This window comes from Syngnathus leptorhynchus, chromosome 20, assembly GCF_054491065.1.
Source record: "Syngnathus leptorhynchus isolate UIUO chromosome 20, UIUO_Slep, whole genome shotgun sequence".
In the NCBI taxonomy this organism is placed as follows: domain Eukaryota; kingdom Metazoa; phylum Chordata; class Actinopteri; order Syngnathiformes; family Syngnathidae; genus Syngnathus; species Syngnathus leptorhynchus.
The window spans coordinates 6,091,590-6,110,250 of record NC_141214.1 but is presented as its reverse complement, the minus strand read 5'-3'; the positions used below and the strand labels follow the sequence as shown (position 1 = coordinate 6,110,250).

Genomic DNA, 18,661 nt, shown 5'->3' with positions numbered 1-18,661 from the left:
TCCCGCAGCTTACTGAGCAAATAAATGGCAATTTGAGTTTGGATTTTTCCATCCCTTTACCCTTTGTCGTTTGTGTTTCAGGGTGCAGTGCAGGCTGGCCACGTCAAGGTGCCGCCGGGCTACCACCCACTGGACGTGGAGAAGGAATGGGGTCGCCTACACGTGGCCATCCTGGAGCGGGAGCGTCTGTTGAGGACCGAGTTTGAGAGGCGAGTCTCCCACTAACCTCAACAAAAGCTTAAAGCGATACTTAAAAAAAAAAATCCGCAGCCGCGTGGCACAGTGTGACCACCGGGATGACTCAGTTCCACTTTGGCAAGAACTAGGAGAGGAACCACATGATTGCTGCAGGCGTAGAAAGCATCCACCAAACACGCGATCATAATGACAGTTGCACATAGAATCACATGCTAAGCAGGCAGTCGGCTCCCTCGCTTTATTTTCCTTCACGTTCAAACATTTCTTCTCGGCTTTTGCTGCACGAGCATCCGCCATGGCTTTCATGCATCAGGGATACGATTTCAAGTTTTTAGGCCGGAGCAGGACAGAGTGAGCGCTCTCTCTTTCTCTCTCTTCTAGGTTGCCTGATTGTTTTGGTGTGAACTTTGACCCCCTTCTCTCACTTGGCAGGCTGGAGCGTCTTCAGAGGATCGTCGGCAAGGTGCAGATGGAGTCGGGCATGTGCGAGGAGCAACTCAACCAGGTGGAGGCGCTCTTGCAAACGGTGAGTGAGAAAAAAAGCAATACAAGGGGAAATCTCCAAAGTAAAGCAAAAATCTGCATTAGAAAAAAAAAACAATTATCTAATCAAATAAAAAGTTACAAAACAATCATGTTAATTTAGTTTATTTTAGACATGTAAAAAAAAAAAAAGGAAAGTGGAAAAAAAGTGACGTGATGGTGGGACTGTCGCAGGACGTGCGGCTGTTGAATTCAGGCAAACCCGCCCAGCACACGGCCGAGGTGGAGGCGGATCTGGAAAAAGCCGAGGGCATGATTCGCTTCCTCTTCAATGACGTGCAGACGCTTAAAGACGGGCGTCATCTTCAGGCCGAACAGATGTATCGCAGGTATTTAAAAAAAAAAAAAAAAAAGTTTATTGTCAGAGGTTATTTTATATTTCATTTGAATGAATCTTTTTTTGAAGGGTTTACCGCTTGCATGAGCGTCTAGTGAACCTGCGCAGTGAGTACAACCTCCGCCTCAAGTCAGGCGTGAGATTGTCGGAGGTGGCGCCGGTGCAGATGCCCATAAGGCAGGTGCAGGCCCCCGTCAGGCTCCGCCCCGAGCTGGACGAGGTGACGCTGCGCTACGTCCAAGACTTGCTAGGCTGGGTGGAGGAGAACCAGCGGCGCGTGGACCAGGGCGAGTGGGGCGCCGACCTGCCGGCCGTCGAGTCTCACCTCGGCAGCCATCGCGGCCTCCACCTTTCCGTGGAAGAGTTCCGCGCCAAGGTGGAGCGGGCCAAGGCCGATGAGGTCGGTGACCTCCTTCCGCCGCTTCCTTTTCGCTAGCATGTGCGTTGGTGTTCAACTTTGAACTCTCGGCTGCAGAGTCAGGTCTCACCTGTGAGCAAAGCGGCCTACCGGGACTACCTGAGCCAACTGGACCAGCACTACGGGAAGCTCCTGGTGAGTCAGACCTTACACACTCTGAATCATGGTTTGCTCAATGTTCTGCTTTCAAATCCAATATTGTTATCTTTTTTGTTTACCCTTCATTGTTCAGAACTCGTCTAAGTCTCGCCTGCGCCACCTGGAGCAGCTGCACAACTTTGTCACGGCCGCCACCAAAGAATTGATGTGGCTCAACGAGAAGGAGGAGGAGGAGGTCAACTACGACTGGAGCGAGCGCAACACCAACATGGCGTCCAAGAAGGACAACTACTCGGTAATAAGGACAACAATTACAAACTAAATAATCACGTGACCTGTTTTTTTGTGTTACAAAAAAATAAGCGTTTAACCAGGGGTGTGTAGACTTTTTATATCCACAATGGTTTGCAGGGTTTAATGCGAGAGCTGGAGCTGCGGGAGAAGAAAATGGGCGCCGTGCAGGTGACGGGAGACAAGCTGCTGAGAGACGGACACCCCGGCAAGAAGACCATTGAGGTAAGGACCCCCTCAGCCCCCCGAAACGCCAACACGGTGATATTCACACGCTGTGGTCATCCCTCCGCAGGCCTTCACCGCCGCCCTCCAGACTCAGTGGAGCTGGATCCTCCAGCTGTGCTGCTGCATCGAAAGCCACCTAAAGGAGAACACCGCCTACTTCCAGGTGGGACATCCATCCACTTGCTCAATTTTATATTATGATCGTCTACATTCAAGTCTTAAATGATCTTTGTAGTTCTTCAACGATGTGAAAGAGGCTGAGGACAAGCTGAAGAAGATGCAGGATACCATGAAGAGAAAATACACGTGCGACCGCTCAGTCACGGTCACCAGGCTGGAGGACCTTCTGCAGGACGCTGCCGTGCGTGAATAGTTTAAAGAACTTCCTGTTTGAAAATACAAATATCTTGGCTTCTTACATCGTTGCCGCTCGGTCTCCAGGATGAGAAAGAGCAGCTGGCAGATTTCCAAACTCACCTGGAAGGTCTGAAGCGGCGAGCCAAGAATGTGGTGCAGCTGAAACCGCGCAACCCCGCCACCGCCATCAAGAGCAAGCTGCCCATCCAGGCGGTTTGCGACTTCAAACAAATGGAGGTAAGCAAAGCTAATCTGCAATGGCGCCTGTGAAACAGCAAAGGGCGCTAATGGCTTATGTCTGTTTGCAGATCACGGTCCACCGCGGAGACGAGTGCGCCCTCCTCAACAACTCACAGCCATACAAATGGCGAGTGCTCAATCGCCAGGGTAACGAAGCAACGGTGCCGTCCATCTGCTTCCTGGTGCCGCCCACTAACAAGGACGCCATCAACGGCGTCGCCGGGTGAGTCGCCAAGGCGTCTTTTCAAACCCGATGAGCGCTGACCTATAGCGTCTATTGTTCTCAGATTGGATGGGAACCTACAGAAGCTGCAGACAATGTGGCAGGGCTTGTTTGTGGATCTGAGGACTCTGCTGTCTTGGCAGTACCTGACGCGAGACATCCATATCATCAAGACCTGGAACATCTCCATGGTAACGGCAACGTAGATTTGCTTCCAACAAGAATATTGATTAGTACTCATCACTACACCTTTTTTTGCCAGTTCAAGACGCTGACGGTGGAGGAGTACCGGCTGGCCCTGAGAAACTTGGAGCTGCACTACCAGGACTTCCTGAGAGACAGCCAGGACTCGCAGGCCTTCGGGGCCGAGGACCGCATGCAGGTGGAGTCCAGCTACAATGAGGCTAACCAGCACTACAACACGCTGGTCACCACCGCCGAACAAGGTGAGCAGGTCTTCATATTTGCTCCACGTGTGGCTGCTTTTTATTTGCAATTTCATTTTTGATATTATTATTAAAGACCATAAAGGCATCAATCAATGACTTGGTTTATGATTGATGATTAAGTCGACTGTTGGGTTCAAATTACAGGCTACGTGCCACCCAAGACAGGTAAGGTGCTTGACTACATCCAAGTGTCACCCAGTGGGTGTCCGTGTGTCCTCGTCAGTGTGTGTTCTTGTCTGGGCCGGTGTGTGTCAGTGTGTACAAGTGATGTGTGTGTGTTGTATCTTGTGATCTTGTGCTTCCAAGTTCCGTTCATGCATTCCTCTCCAATCATCATCATCATCCTCACTGATTTTTCTCCTAACCGCACTCGTCATGGCTTTGAATGTCAAAGAACCTCCGGACGGAGGAGCGTCTAATCACGCATGAAGTCAATTGACGACTGACGGATTGAATCTCTCACATGATTTAACGTGAATGAAGGGCATGTTTAATCCCGTTTCAAATTGTTTTATCCTTCACTCTAACGTCAGGATGAATTTGATCGGCGGATGCTGAAGTGCTCGTTTTTTTTTTTTTTTTTACCGTCCCATTAGGAGAGCAGGACGAGTCCGTGTGTAGGATTTACCTGAACAAACTCAAGGACCTCCGCCTGAGGCTGGAGGGATGCGAGAACCGAACGGTGACGCGACTTCGCCAGCTCGCCGAGAAAGAACCGCTCAAAGCCTGCGCCCTGAAGACCACTGAGCAGATGGTGAGAATCTTAAATCGACTTCTTCTCCTGACCGCCTCGACAATCCTCCTTCCCGTTGGCAGAAAGTCCAAACCGAGCTGGAAGGCTTGAAGAAAGAACTGAACTCCATCACTGAGAAGACGGAGGAGGTTCTTGCTTCGTCTCAAGCGTCCGGCCCCTTGCTGCGCTCCGAACTGGACAGCACGCAAAAGAAGATGGACCACGTCTACAGCCTGTCTGCCATCTATCTAGACAAGTATGCCCTCCGCCACCCAAAAAGCGTCGTCCTGGTACTGACGTTCCTTTTCTCAGGCTGAAGGCCATCGACGTGGTGATCAGAAACACCAACGATGCCGAGGAGACGCTGAAAAGCTATGAGACTCGACTGCTGGCCGTCCACAGAGTCCCAACCGAGGAGAAGGAAGCGGAGAAGCAGCAGAGCCAGATCAAGGTAGTCCCTGAATATCTGCTTGGTGATTTATCTTTCAGCTTTAATTCTGACGACTTGCTTGTCCACCAGAAAATGCAAACGGAATCCGAAGCAGACCAGGCTGTGTTCGACCGTATGGCGGACGAGCTCAAGCGGGCGTCGGGCGTCCACAATAAGATGACGCGCGTCCACAGCGAGCGCGACGCCGAGCTAGAACGCTATCGCCTGCTAGTGGCCGGTTTGCAGGAGCGCTGGCAGTCTGTGCTGGCTCAGCTGGAGATCCGAAAACAGGAGCTGGAGCTGCTCCGGCGCCGCATGAGCGCCTACCGCGATAGCTACGAGTGGCTCATGCGTTGGCTAGGGGATGCTAGGCGTCGCCAGGAGCAAGTCCAGGCGCTGCCCGTCGGCGACGGAGCGGCGCTGAAGGAACAACTCGCAGAGGAGAAGGTACTTCGAAAGTCAGCTCTCGACGTCTATCGTAACAGGATGCTTTTGGTACATCGGGTTTACTTTTTGACTCGTGCAGAAACTCCTGGACGAGATCGAGAAGAACAAGGAGAAAATCGACAAATGCCAGACGAACGCCAAAGACTACATTGACTCCGTCAAGGTGTGTGTGTGGGTGGACGCGGTTGGTGTGTGACGTCAGAATGAAACAAGTCCTTTGTCCTTGTAGGATTACGAGCTTCAGCTCCTGACCTACAAAGCCCTGCAGGACCCCCTTGCCTCGCCGCTGAAGAAGCCCAAAATGGAGTGCGCCTCCGATGACATCATCCAAGAGGCAGGTCTTCATCGTGCAATCGACAAAAGGTGAAAGTGGCTCAACGCTGTCCCCGCTTTGCGTCTCTCGCAGTACGTGACGCTGCGAACCGGCTACAGCGAGCTCATGACGCTCGTCAGCCAGTACATCAAGTTCATCACGGACACACGGCGCCGCCTGGAGGATGACGAGGTAATGACATGCTCGCGTGTGACGTCGGGGAAATGCACTTGCTTCATTTACAACTATGGCGTATCTGTTTTGCACGATTTCATCCAAAGAACAGAATCTCCGACATCACATCCCAACTTTCTCAAGGCGTCACGCAGACTCCTCACGCTTTACTTTTCTACTCTCAAAATGTCCCTTATCACTCACCGGCTTGTTTCTTTTTTGCTTGACTTGCCTGCTCCTTTGGTTGTTTCCCAGCCAAGCTCACTTTGACTTTCTCCTAACATTTTGACTCCCTTTTTTTTAAATCCTCATTTCTTTTTTTTTACCCGCCTGCCAGCGCTTTGTCACGATGAATGCTAATCATACCAGACTACAGAGATCAAGCAGGTACTTCTAAAGACATTTTTCATTGCCAGAGGGGAAGGTTCAGGATTTGAATGCTCAAATGAGCCGACACGTGATTTCACCTCTGAGTGGTTATTGCCCACCCATCTAATTTTGCCAAGTAATTTGAATGCTGAACCTTCTTTGAGCTGTCAATCATGTCTGTCCACTCATTTGTCTTGTTTGACATGGAAACAAAAAGGCAATCCTTATGTTGTCATGTGGTGGATTTACATCACTTTTTTTTTTTTTTTTAATGTATTTACTTGCGATTTAGTATCATTCCAGTACCTTTTTCCAAACTACCTATTTAACTAGCGTGTTAGATGTTTCATATTGTTTTTATAATGTCCTACGACCATGGACTAAATAAGTGAACAAACTTCACACGTCATGAAAATCATCTGGTTTATGCCTCATTACGTCCAAGTGGGTACATGTTTATTTTGTGGAGTGATTGTGTGTCCTGAAATGACTTTTATTTGACAAAAAAAAAAATCTTTTTTGCATCACTGTTTTCAAATAGTTGTGTAACGTCATGCCTGATTGTTTGCAAATGCAGAAAACGTCCGAGAAGCTGAAAGAAGCCGAGCGGAAGAGGCTGGCCGAGATCCAAGCTGAGTTGGACAAACAGAAGCAGCTGGCTGAGGCTCACGCTCAGTCGGTGGCCAAAGCCGAGCGAGAGGCCGAGGCTCTCAAGCTGAAGATGAAAGAGGAGGCTGGAAAGCGACAAGACGTCGCCGTGGACGCCGAGAAGCAGAAGCAAAACATCCAGCGGGAGCTGCAACAGCTCAAGAGTCTGTCGGAGCAGGAGGTCAAGACCAAGAACATTCAGTTAGAAGAGGCTCTGATAAGCCGGACGAGGATCGAGGAGGAGATACGCATCATCCGACTCCAACTGGAGACCACCATCAACCAGAAGAGCACGGCCGACGTGGAGCTTCAGCAGCTTCGCGACCGAGCCGCCGATGCCGAGAAGCTGCGTAAAACTGCTCAGGAGGAAGCCGAGAGGCTTCGCAAGCAGGTGGCCGAAGAGACTCAGAAGAAGAAGAATGCGGAAGATGAGCTGAAGCGCAAAGCCGAGGCGGAGAAGGAGGCCTCCAAGCAGAAGCAGAAGGCCCTGGATGACCTGAACAAGTTCAAGATGCAAGCGGAGGAGGCGGAGCGTCGCATGAAGCAGGCAGAGGACGAGAAGCTCCGGCAGGTCAAGGTGGAGGAAACGGCGCAAAAGAGCGCCGCTGCCCAGTTGCGAAGCACCTCCAAAACCTTCAATGAGAGAGCCAGCAAACTTGAGGAGTCCCTCAAGAAAGAGCAAGGTACCGTGCTCCAATTGCAGGAAGAAGCCGAGAAGCTCCGCCAACAGCAAGAGGAGGCCAGCAGAGCTCGGGAAGAGGCGGAAAAGGAGCTGGAGACGTGGCGGCAAAAGGCCAATGAGGCTCTACGCTTGAGGTTGCAAGCTGAGGAGGAAGCCCAGAGGAAGAGCCAGGCGCAGGAGGAAGCGGAGAGGCAGAAAATGGAGGCCGAGCGTGACGCCAAGAAAAAAGCAAAGGCCGAGGAGGCCGCTCTTAAACAGAAGGAGAATGCAGAGAAAGAACTGGACAAGCAAAAGACTTTTGCCGAGCAGATCGCTCAGCAGAAGCTGTCGGCCGAGCAAGAATGCATCCGATTGAAGGCCGACTTTGAACACGCCGAGCAACAGAGGAACCTCCTGGACAGTGAGCTCCAACGTCTGAAGAATGAAGTGAACGCCGCTGAAAACCAGAGAAAGAAGCTGGAGGAGGAGCTGGCCAAGGTCCGTAGTGAAATGGATGCTCTTCTCCAGATGAAGATGAAAGCAGAGAAGGAGACGGTGTCCACCACGGAAAAGACCAAGCAACGTCTCGAGTCGGAAGTCCTTAAAATGAAACAACTTGCGGACGAAGCCACCAGGCTGAGGTCTGTCGCCGAGGAGGCCAAGAAGCAAAGGCAGCTCGCCGAGGAAGAGGCGGCCAAACAACGGGCCGAAGCTGAGAAAGTCCTCAAGGAGAAACTCGCCGCCATCAACGAGGCGACCCGTCTCAAGACGGAAGCCGAGATTGCCCTGAAAGCCAAAGAGGCTGAGAATGAAAGGCTGAAGAGACAAGCTGAGGACGAAGCCTACCAGAGGAAGCTGCTGGAGGATCAGGCAACTCGGCACAAACAAGATATTGCAGAGAAGATGCAACATCTGCAGAGCTCCTCAAACTCTGAATTGGAGCGACAGAAGACAATCATTGAGGAAACGCTCAAACAGAGAAAAGTGGTGGAGGAGGAGATCCACATCATCAGAATCAACTTTGAGAAGGCCTCAAAAGAGAAATCAGATTTAGAGAATGAATTAAAGAAGCTGAAAGCCATTGCGGACGACACGCAGAAGAGCAAGCTGAAAGCCGAGAAGGAAGCCGAAACGCTGAAGCGGCTCGCCGCCGATGAGGAGAAGAAACGGAAGGAAGCTGAGGAGAAGGTTAAGAAGATCACAGCAGCTGAGGAAGAGGCGGCGCGGCAATGCAAAGCTGCCCAGGAGGAGGTAGAACGTTTGAAGAAGAAGGCGGAGGAAGCCAACAAGCACAGAGAAAAAGCAGAGAAGGACGCCAAGCAGCAGGTGATCCTGGCCAAGGAGGCTGCACAGAAATGCAGCGCCGCGGAACAAAAAGCTCAAGATGTCCTCAGCAGAAACAAAGAGGGCGACCTTGCTCAGGAGAAGCTCAAGGAAGAGTTTGAGAATGCCCAGAAACTTGCCCGAGAAGCTGAGAAGGCTAAAGAGAAAGCAGAGAAAGAGGCGGCGCTGCTCCGCCAGAAAGCCGAGGAGGCCGAGAAGAAGAAAAAAGCCGCCGAGGACGAAGCCGCCAAGCAGGCCAAAGCTCAGAAAGATGCCGAGAAACTTCGAAAAGAAGCCGAAAAAGAGGCCTCCAAGCGAGCGGAAGCCGAGGCCGCCGCTCTCAAACAGAAGCAGCAGGCCGACGCCGAAATGAATAAGCACAAGAAGGAGGCCGAGCAAGCGCTCAAGCAGAAGTCGCAGGTGGAGAAGGAACTGTCCACTATCAAACTGCAGCTTGATAAAACCGACAAACAGAAAGCAGTTTTGGATGAGGAGCTCCAGCGGGTGAAGGGCGAGGTCAACGACGCCTTCAAACAGAAAGGGCAGGTAGAGGATGAACTTTCCAAAGTTCGGAATCAGATGGAGGAGCTTCTCAAGCTTAAGATCAAAATTGAGAGCGAAAACAAACGTCTGATGCAGAAGGACAAAGACAACACAAAGAAGTTGCTCGCCGATGAAGCCGAGAGGATGAAGCTCTTAGCCGAGGAAGCGGCTCGCCTCAGTGCCGAGGCCGAGGAGGCCTCCAAACTCAGAAAAAACGCAGAGTCGGACTTGGCCGAACAAAGGGCGCTCGCTGAGAAAATGCTCAAAGAGAAAATGCAGGCCATCCAAGAGGCTACAAAGTTGAAAGCAGAGGCGGAGGATCTCCAAAAGCAGAAGGACAAGGCGCAGGAGACGGCTAAGAAACTCCTGGAGGACAAGCAGCAGATCCAGCAGCGGCTTGACCAGGAGACCGAAGGCTTCCAGAAATCCCTTGAGGCCGAGAGAAAAAGGAAACAGGAAGTGTCAGCCGAGGCGGACAAGTTGAAGCAGAAGGTAAAAGAGCTCAGCGACGCTCAGGCCAAAGCCCAGGAGGAGGTCAAGAAGTTCAAGAAGCAGGCAGATGAGGCCAAAGCTCGTCTGGAGGACTCGCAACAGAAAGCCACCGAGACTGCGGTGAAAAAACTGGAGACTCAGCGGCAGCAGAGCACAAGAGAGGCCGACGACCTCAAGAAAGCCATCGCCGACCTGGAGAAAGAGCGAGCAAAGCTGAAGAAAGAGGCAGAGGAGCTTCAGAAGAACTCCAAAGAGGTAAAGTTAAAAAAATATTGAAGTCACTGTTTTGTTTGACTGGTTCTTTTGTTGTTTTCTAGATGGCAATTGCCCAACAAGAGCAAATTGAGCAACAGAAGGCAATTCTCCAAAAGACCTTCCTCACGGAGAAAGAACTGCTGTTAAAAAGAGAGAAGGAAGTGGAAGATGAGAAAAAGAAACTGGAAAAACAATTCAAGGATGAAGTGAGCAGGGCCAAGGCGCTCAAAGAGGAGCAGGAGCGCCAAAAAAAGCTGATGGAAGATGAGAGGAACAAGCTACAAGCCATCATGGATGACGCCTTGAAGAAGCAGAAGGAAGCTGAGGCAGAGATGAAGAAGAAGCAGAAGGAAATGGAGGTCCTTGAAAAGAAAAGCAATGATCAAGAGAAGCTGTTGGGAGAGGAGAACAAAAAGCTGAGGGAGAAACTCAGCAATCTTGAAGTAGCATCCAAAGAAATGAAAAGAAATGAAATTGAGGTCCCGACGGAGAAGGACGTCGGGGAACAGTTAGGCTCTGCCGCAGTGTCGCCCACAACAAAGAACGTATTCAACGGCTCTGAAGTGGATGGGAAGAAGAAAGATTCACCTTGGGCCTTTGATGGAATAAGAGAGAAGGTTCCTGCTGAGAGGCTTCATGACATCGGCATCCTGACCAAAAAAGAACTGGACAAACTGAAGAAGGGTAAAGTCTCAGTACAAGATCTCGCAAAGACAGACAAACTCCACTCGTGTCTTCAGGGTCAAAGCTGCGTCGGTGGCATCTTGACTCCCTCAAAGGAGAAAGTTAGTGTTTATCAGGCCATGAAGGACAACAAGATCACGCCCGAGACAGCCGCAATGTTGCTGGAAGCTCAAGCAGCTTCTGGCTACCTCGTAGATCCCGTTCAAAACAAACGTCTATCCGTGGACCAGGCTGTTAAGGAGCAGTTGATCGGCCCAGAACTTCACGATAAAATGCTGTCTGCTGAGAGAGCCGCCACGGGCTTCAAAGACCCTTACACGGGAGACAAGATCTCCCTATTTGAGGCCATGAAGAAAGGTCTGATTGAGAAGGAACCGGCCACCAGGTTCTTGGACGTGCAGCTTGCCACCGGAGGCATCATCGACCCCATCAACAGCCATCGAGTCCCGCTGCAGATCGCCTACAAGCAGGGGCAGTTTGATGCCGACATGAACAAACAAATCTCGGACTCCAAGTTGTTTGTGGAACCAAGCACCCAGGAGACGATGACCTACAAGCAGCTATTGGACAAATGCACCAAAGATGAAGGCTCGGGCTTGATGATTCTACCCGTGACTGAAAAAGCATCCCAAAGCGAGAGAACCTACACGGACGCTGAGATGAAAGAAGTGTTGAGCAAGTCCAACGTGGACGTACCCTTTGGAAGGTTCAAAGGAAAGACGGTAACCATTTGGGAAGTGATCAACTCGGAGTATTTCACAGAAGAGCAACGACGAGAGCTGATCCGCCAATACAAGACGGGCAAGATCACGGTGGAGAAGATCATCAAAATTGTTATCACCGTTGTGGAGGACAAGGAGAAGAACAATGAGAACGTGTTGAATGGTCTCAGGACCTCTGTGCCAGCCAGTGAACTTCTGGAGTCCAAGGTTATAAGCAAAGACGTATTCAACAAACTAAGCAATGGCAAAATCACCATCAAGGAGATCTCAGAGATGGATCCTGTGAAGAAAGCACTCCAAGGAACGCCGAGCATTGCAGGACTGTTTAACGAACCCACCAAGGAGAAAATGCCTTTCTATCAAGCCATGAAGAAAGACCTGCTCTCACCTGAGATAGCCATTAATTATCTGGAGGCTCAAGCAGCTACTGGCTTCATCATCGATCCTGTCAAAAATGAACGGATGCCTGTCGACGAAGCCGTCAAGTCCGGCTTGGTGGGCCCAGAACTGCACGAGAGACTGCTATCTGCGGAGCGAGCAGTCATTGGCTACAAAGATCCTTATTCCGGCAAGAAGGTGTCTCTGTTTGAAGCCATGAATAAAGGTCTCATCAAAAGAGACAACGGCATCCGTTTGTTAGAGGCACAACTCTCCACTGGCGGAATTGTCGACCCCGTTAAAAGCTACCACATCCCGCACGAGGTTGCCTGCAAACGTGGCTTTTTTGACGAGGAAACCAGCAAAACCTTGAGCAAGACCGCTGACGAGACCAAGCTCTTCCACGATCCCAACACGCAGGAGTATGCCACCTATGCACAGTTGATGAAGAAATGCATCACTGACAAGGAAACTGGACTTCCCTTGCTCCCCCTTTCAAAGAAGGCTCCTAAACCCAAAGAGGATCAACAGATTACAGAGGCCAAAACCAAAGAGGTGTTGAACCAGAGCACTGTGGACCTGGACTATGGACCTTTCAAAGGCAGAAAGGTCACAATCTGGGAAATCATCACCTCAGAGCACATCACAGAAGAGAAGAGAATCGAACTGATCCGACAGTACCGAATGGGCCATGTGACAATCGAAAAGTTAATAACAATTGTGACGACCATAATGGAGGAAAAAGAGTCTCAGGCAAAAGAAAAACTCTGTTTTGAAGGTCTGAGGGAACCAGTTCCTGCTAGCGCATTGATGAATGCCAACATAATCGACCAGGCTACTTTTGATCAGCTCCAACAAGGCACAAAGACTCCTCAGGAAGTGAGTCAAGATGCTAAAGTCAAGAGGTATCTGCAAGGGACTGAGCGTATAGACGCCATTGCAATGGAAGGAACAAATGAAAAGTTAAGCATATATCAAGCCATGAAAAGTAACATTCTTCAACCAAATACTGGCCTTGCGCTGCTTGAGGCTCAAGCTGCCACTGGTTTCATAACAGACCCAGTCAAGAACATGAAATATTCTGTAGATGATGCAGTCAAGGCCGGAACCGTTGGCCCGGAGCTTCATGAGAAACTTCTCGCTGCTGAAAAACCAGTGACGGGATACAAGGACCCATACACAGGCAATAAGATTTCTCTGTTCCAAGCTCTGAAGAAAGAACTGGTGCTGAGGGAGCATGCCATTCCTCTCCTGGAGGCTCAGCTGAGTACAGGAGGCATCATCGATCCTATCTGTAGCCATCGCGTTCCTACCGACATCGCTGTTCAACGTGGCTTCTTAAGTAAACAAATGGTTAAGTCTTTCAACGAACCATCCGGTGACGTCCAGTGCTTCACCGATCCCAACACTAATCAAAGTGTCACGTACAAGCAACTTCTAGAGAAATGCATCAAAGATCCAAACTCTGGTCTGTGCTATCTGTCGCTGTCTAAAGCCGAAGCGGCTCCTACTGCTGAGAAGACCTACAAGTACACCGAGGAGAAAGCCCAGGCAGATTTGGCAAACACTCCAATTGAAATCCCGCACAAGAACTTTGAAGGCAAGACCATGACCATCTGGGAAATCATGAACTCAAACATGCTTCCCGAGGAGGAGAGACGCCGCCTCATGGAGCAGTTTCGCTTGGGGACCATCACAAAGGACAGAATGCTCATCATTATCATTGAAATCATCGAGCAAAGGGAGGCCGAAAAGGCAGAGCAGGGCATGTCGTGCGACATTATCAGAAGGAGAATTACAATCGAGGAGCTTTACAGCGCTCGAATTATAGACCTGCAGACTTACAATCTCCTGAAGCAAGAAAAAATGACCATCAGTGAGATCATGGCAATGCCATCGGTCAAGCAGTACCTTTTTGGAACCGGTTGCATTGCTGGCATCATGTCGGACACTCCTAGCAAGATCAGCATCTATCAAGCCATGAAAAATGGCAAGATTAAGCCTGAAGTTGCTCTTACGCTCCTCGAGGCCCAAGCAGCAACTGGATTTATCATCGATCCAGTGAAAGACGAACTTCTCACGGTGGATGAAGCAGTCCGTAAGGGGGTTGTAGGGCCCGAACTCCATGACAAACTTCTCTCTGCAGAAAGAGCCGTGACGGGCTACAAAGATCCATACACCGGAAAAGTCATTTCTCTCTTCCAGGCAATGAAGAAAGATCTGGTTCCTGAGGATTACGCTTTGAGGCTCCTGGAAGCCCAAAACGCCACTGGGGGGCTTATGGATCCTGAATACTACTTCCGTCTGCCCGCAGATGTTGCCACGCAGCGCGGGTACATCAACAAAGAGACACTCGACAGAATATCTGAGCCCACCGCCGATGTGCAAGGTTACACCGAGCCCACCACAGACGAAAGCCTGTCCTATGCTCAGCTGCTGAAAAGATGTCGGCTGGACAAAGACAGTGGACTGAAGCTGTTGTCACTAGCGGACAGGAAACTTCTCTTCCCGGGTTTCAGGAAGCAAATCACTTTGGATGAACTGCTTCGATCTCAGATTATTGACCAAAAGACGTACAATGAACTCATTCAAGGTACCATCAGCGTCGAAGAGGTCAGCAGGAAACTGAAGAAGTACCTCGAAGGTTTCAGCTGCATTGCCGGTGTCTTTGTGGAATCTACCAAAGACTGCTTGTCCATCTACCAAGCCATGAAGAAGAACATGATCAGACCAGGAACTGCCTTTGAGCTTCTCGAGGCCCAGGCTGCGACTGGGTACGTGATTGACCCCATCAAAAATCTGAAACTAAATGTTAACGAAGCAGTGAAGATGGGTGTTGTGGGTCCAGAGTTCAAAGACAAACTACTGTCGGCCGAGCGAGCGGTCACGGGTTACAGGGATCCCTATTCTGGCAAGGTCATTTCACTGTTCCAAGCCATGAAGAAGGACTTGATCTTGAAAGACCACGGCATCCGTTTGCTAGAGGCTCAGATTGCCACAGGTGGAATCATTGACCCACAGGAGAGCCATCGCTTGCCAGTGGAGATGGCATATGAACGTGGCCTCTTTGACGAAGAGATGAACCAAATCCTCACGGACCCGTCAGATGACACTAAAGGCTTCTTTGACCCGAACACGGAGGAAAACCTCACTTACCTCCAGCTCATGGAACGATGCATGACGGACCCTCAAACGGGGCTTGCTCTCCTATTGCTGAAAGAAAAGAAGAAAGAAAGGAAGACTTCCTCCAAGTCATCGGTTCGCAAACGCAGAGTTGTTATCGTTGATCCGGAGACTGGCAAGGAGATGTCCGTGTATGAGGCCTACCAGAAAGGGCTCATTGACCACCAGACCTATTTGGAGCTAGCAGAGCAGGAGTGCGAATGGGAGGAAATTACCAGCACTTCGTCTGATGGAGTTGTAAAATCCAAGATCATCGATAGGAGGTCCGGAAGACAGTACGATATCGACGATGCCATCTCAAGCGGCCTGATTGAGAAATCGGCTCTGGACCTGTACCGCTCTGGAACTCTATCGATCACAGAATTCGCCGACATGCTATCTGGAAATTCCAGTGGAGTCAGATCACGGTCATCCTCCTTTGGATCCACCTCCTCTTTCTCTTCAAGTCCGATGCCTTCCATCAAAACACCCGCTGTCCCATGGAATGACCCCACTGAGGAAAGCGGCCCCGTTGCCGGAATTTTGGACACGGAAACACTCGAGAAGGTGTCCGTCACCGAGGCCATTCACAGAAACCTTGTTGACAACATAACTGGTCAGAGGTTGCTGGAAGCTCAGGCCTGCACCGGAGGAATCATCGACCCAAACACCGGTGAAAAATTCTCTGTCACCGATGCAGTGAACCAAGGGCTAGTAGACAAGATCATGGTGGACCGAATCACCCTCGCGCAGAAGGCTTGTAGTGGATTCGAGGACCCTCGGACTAAGACCAAAATGTCAGCGGCTCAAGCCTTGAAGAAAGGCTGGTTGTACTACGAGGCCGGTCAGCGGTTCCTGGAAATCCAATATCTGACCGGTGGTTTAATTGAACCAGACATCACCAGCAGAGTCTCACTGGACGATGCCTTGAAAAAGGGCACCTTGGATGCTCGCACCGCACAGAAGCTCCGTGATGTCAACACACACTCAAAGTACCTCACATGCCCCAAAACCAAACTCAAAATCTCCTACAAAGATGCGTTGGACAGAAGCATGATTGAGGAGGGCACTGGACTCAGGCTTCTGGAGGCGTCCTCCCAGTCTAGTAAAGGCCTCTACAGTCCGTACAGCATCAGCGGCTCGGGCTCGGCTACTGGCTCACGCTCGGGCTCCAGAACCGGTTCCAGATCAGGCTCCAGGAGAGGAAGCTTTGACGCAACTGGGTCCAGTTTCACCACCACCTTCTCCTCATCCTCCTCATACAGTTCGCCAAGTTACAGCCGCAGATACTGAGGATGAATTATAAAGCCACTGAGATGCCTGTTTCTGCTCTGCATGTGGTCGTTACAAGTTTTTAAGTGTTTAATTATTGTACAACTTAGACTTCTTTATCTATATACGTTCATCCGTGTACATTTTATTGTTTTGTTTAATCACTGTTATTGACGAGAAATTAGCTTTGAGCGCGACACTACAACCGAAAGAACATACTCTGATCGTCGTTATTCCAGCCTTTTAAATATAGTCGAATTTTCTCATTTCTCCAAAATGAATATATTGAAAGTTAACGGCCACTCCACAGAGCAGAATCAGGAATCTCGGCACGGCCGCTGACATGAAGAATGTCTCTCCTATCGCTAAGCTTCAAGATCTTTGTCCTCGATCTTGGTGCTGTACATCTACTAAACCACAGCTTGACCCCCATTTCCGACATCTCTTCCTAAAACCTGGACTTTGAACCCCATGGGAACCAGAAAGCAGCACATTCCCATGCACTGGAAGACCGTCAACACAGCAACCTGACTTTATAGACTCTTGACACCAAAGTAACCCAAGTAGTCGCTGCTTCTTCGGACCCTCCTGACTGGTACGTGATGACCCAATAGTTAGCAATGTCTTCCCAACTTGTCCTGATGTTTCGTATTCTCCTTTTTTAGACACCGCACCTCCAGAGACCTGGACTCAACTTTCACTGTAGCCAGATTTATGCAAAAGTTACTCTTGCGACTAACCCTGAGCTGTTAGAAAAAAACCCTTGAAGTGCCTGCAAGAAACAAAACAAAAAAACGGTTGTTGTGTATTATAAAGACGGTTTTGACGCTTGCATGACTGAATGAACCGGATGCGATCAGGTATGTCTCACACATGAAACACTCATGAATGTTCATATTGACGCCACTGTATGTACTGTATACGCACCACTGCTGGAAGCCAATAACAGATTCTATTTAGTTCTTCAGCTTTTATTGACAACCATCCTCCATGTTTGTATTTTTTTTTTTATGTTAAAGCTTCTTTGTGAAACAAAGCCTAATTATCTAGCCTATATCCTTTTATTTTCCTACACACTATATTTCTGAGTTGCATGATTTACTAACATATAAAAAAAAAACATATATGAATTGGGCCGTACCCTTTAAATCATTTGTTGTATTATGATGATGATGATGATGCACCAAATGGGGTTTGAAGGATATATATTTTGATGCGCGGTGTATTTATATTAAAAAAAACGCTGGTAAGGAATTGAGTTGCTATGTAAATAAATAAGGACAAGAAACACTTTTGTGATTCTGTGACTGTTTCTCATCAGCTTGAAAGGGACTAAAACATTCACATCCATTTCCAGGACACCCTCCCCCCCCCCCGTAATTAGCAACAAGTGCTTTCAACACGAGATGTTAGATTTCAAATTCTGGCAGAGATTTCATCTTTTATTACAGCAAAAGCTGGAAAATTTCGCTCACGTTGACTCTTCTGTCATTCATCAAGTCATCAATTTCAAGTGCTTGCCAGATACAACACGCAACAAATCCGTGTCTCAGACATCTTTCACACACTTCACCCCTTTTCAGTGAGATGTCTTGAATAGTGCAGATAAGCAAACGACCGTTGAGTAGGCCTTCATTCCTTCCAAACTAGGCGTTACTCTTGTTTACGGATCTATTAAAATCTTCTCCCGTGCAATCACAGAGTGATGGCATGTGCTTAAGGCTACTTCACCCTTTTTCGGTGGAAGATGTGGGCGAGGGGTGGGTCTTTCACACCTTCATGCTTAGATAACTATCGGTAAGCCTCTGCGGTTCGCCGCAGTTTTCTTGTGCAAACAGAAGCACGATTAAGTTCAAGGGGTTGGGCCATAAAACACACAATCTTGGCATGCTCTCACTATCTGAGGATTTGAGGCTGATGTTACACAGATTTGCGAACTGGGTGTGGCGCTGACAACGGCGGACAATGACAACGCCGCTGCTAACATTCCTAGCTAGGGAAAGTTGGGAGAGTGGTGGTAGGGGTCGGCAAACTCAACTATTCCAAGAAGTCCAACTCGTATTGATCAAGTGAAGCCAAATTTTGTCTTGCTGTTCTAGTCAGCCATCTGTGGATTTATGTAAGAATATTTATAAGTATTTTTGGATTGGATCCAACATCACTAATTGGTGATGGTAACTCTTTGTGTTGCCACCTTTTTTCCAATGAAACTCTTTCAGAACTACCTAATTTGATGTGGAATGTAGTTAACACGCCCCCAATGTGTTGCCAAAAAAAAAGCCTTAGAGGCAAGAAACAACATTCTGTCTGTAGTCAATGTTAATTTTTTAGTTTTGCGGTAATCATTTAATGCTTTTTTTAATTGTACTACAAATGTGTTGGGTGTGATTTTAGCATAGCCCGAGATTTGTTTGGGCCTGTTCACATTTAAGCCAGTGAATTTAAAAAAAATAAAATTGCCAGTGGCAACCACACCCTTCTCTTTTGTACTAACATGACCGCATGTGCTAAATCCGGTAAGACAGATTTCCATCGAAATCTCAGTCGGTTGTTAGTCGTTAGCACAGCTGGATTGATGGACGTCATCTTGAAGCGTCCATCAAGATTGACACTTTTGTCAATCAGCCAAACTTTCACGCCTGAGACTCTCACGCAACTGCCATTAAATGCTT

At 49.1% G+C, this 18,661-nt stretch overlaps 1 protein-coding gene across 15 annotated transcripts in view; it reads left to right on the top strand.

The window, feature by feature from the left end:
• The window catches only part of pleca (plectin a), a 42,400-nt gene extending 25,343 nt beyond the window's left edge, over positions 1 to 17,057 (top strand). For 13 of the 15 annotated variants that reach the window (XM_085900414.1, XM_085900413.1, XM_085900418.1 and 10 more), the window contains 24 exons: positions 82 to 209; positions 631 to 724; positions 916 to 1,070; positions 1,148 to 1,478; positions 1,554 to 1,631; positions 1,729 to 1,890; positions 2,007 to 2,111; positions 2,182 to 2,277; positions 2,350 to 2,475; positions 2,556 to 2,708; positions 2,780 to 2,934; positions 2,999 to 3,125; positions 3,197 to 3,380; positions 3,528 to 3,548; positions 3,980 to 4,137; positions 4,200 to 4,372; positions 4,429 to 4,567; positions 4,637 to 4,993; positions 5,073 to 5,156; positions 5,223 to 5,327; positions 5,400 to 5,498; positions 6,427 to 9,771; positions 9,834 to 16,584; positions 16,655 to 17,057. In XM_085900414.1, the coding sequence (XP_085756540.1) occupies positions 82 to 209; positions 631 to 724; positions 916 to 1,070; positions 1,148 to 1,478; positions 1,554 to 1,631; positions 1,729 to 1,890; positions 2,007 to 2,111; positions 2,182 to 2,277; positions 2,350 to 2,475; positions 2,556 to 2,708; positions 2,780 to 2,934; positions 2,999 to 3,125; positions 3,197 to 3,380; positions 3,528 to 3,548; positions 3,980 to 4,137; positions 4,200 to 4,372; positions 4,429 to 4,567; positions 4,637 to 4,993; positions 5,073 to 5,156; positions 5,223 to 5,327; positions 5,400 to 5,498; positions 6,427 to 9,771; positions 9,834 to 16,010 (12,552 nt within the window). In that variant the 3' untranslated portion in view covers positions 16,011 to 16,584; positions 16,655 to 17,057. The remainder of the gene's footprint in view (positions 1 to 81; positions 210 to 630; positions 725 to 915; positions 1,071 to 1,147; positions 1,479 to 1,553; positions 1,632 to 1,728; positions 1,891 to 2,006; positions 2,112 to 2,181; positions 2,278 to 2,349; positions 2,476 to 2,555; positions 2,709 to 2,779; positions 2,935 to 2,998; positions 3,126 to 3,196; positions 3,381 to 3,527; positions 3,549 to 3,979; positions 4,138 to 4,199; positions 4,373 to 4,428; positions 4,568 to 4,636; positions 4,994 to 5,072; positions 5,157 to 5,222; positions 5,328 to 5,399; positions 5,499 to 6,426; positions 9,772 to 9,833; positions 16,585 to 16,654) is intronic. The other 2 variants (XM_085900415.1, XM_085900424.1) reach the window with 1 other exon arrangement.
• Positions 17,058 to 18,661: the final 1,604 nt, after the last annotated feature.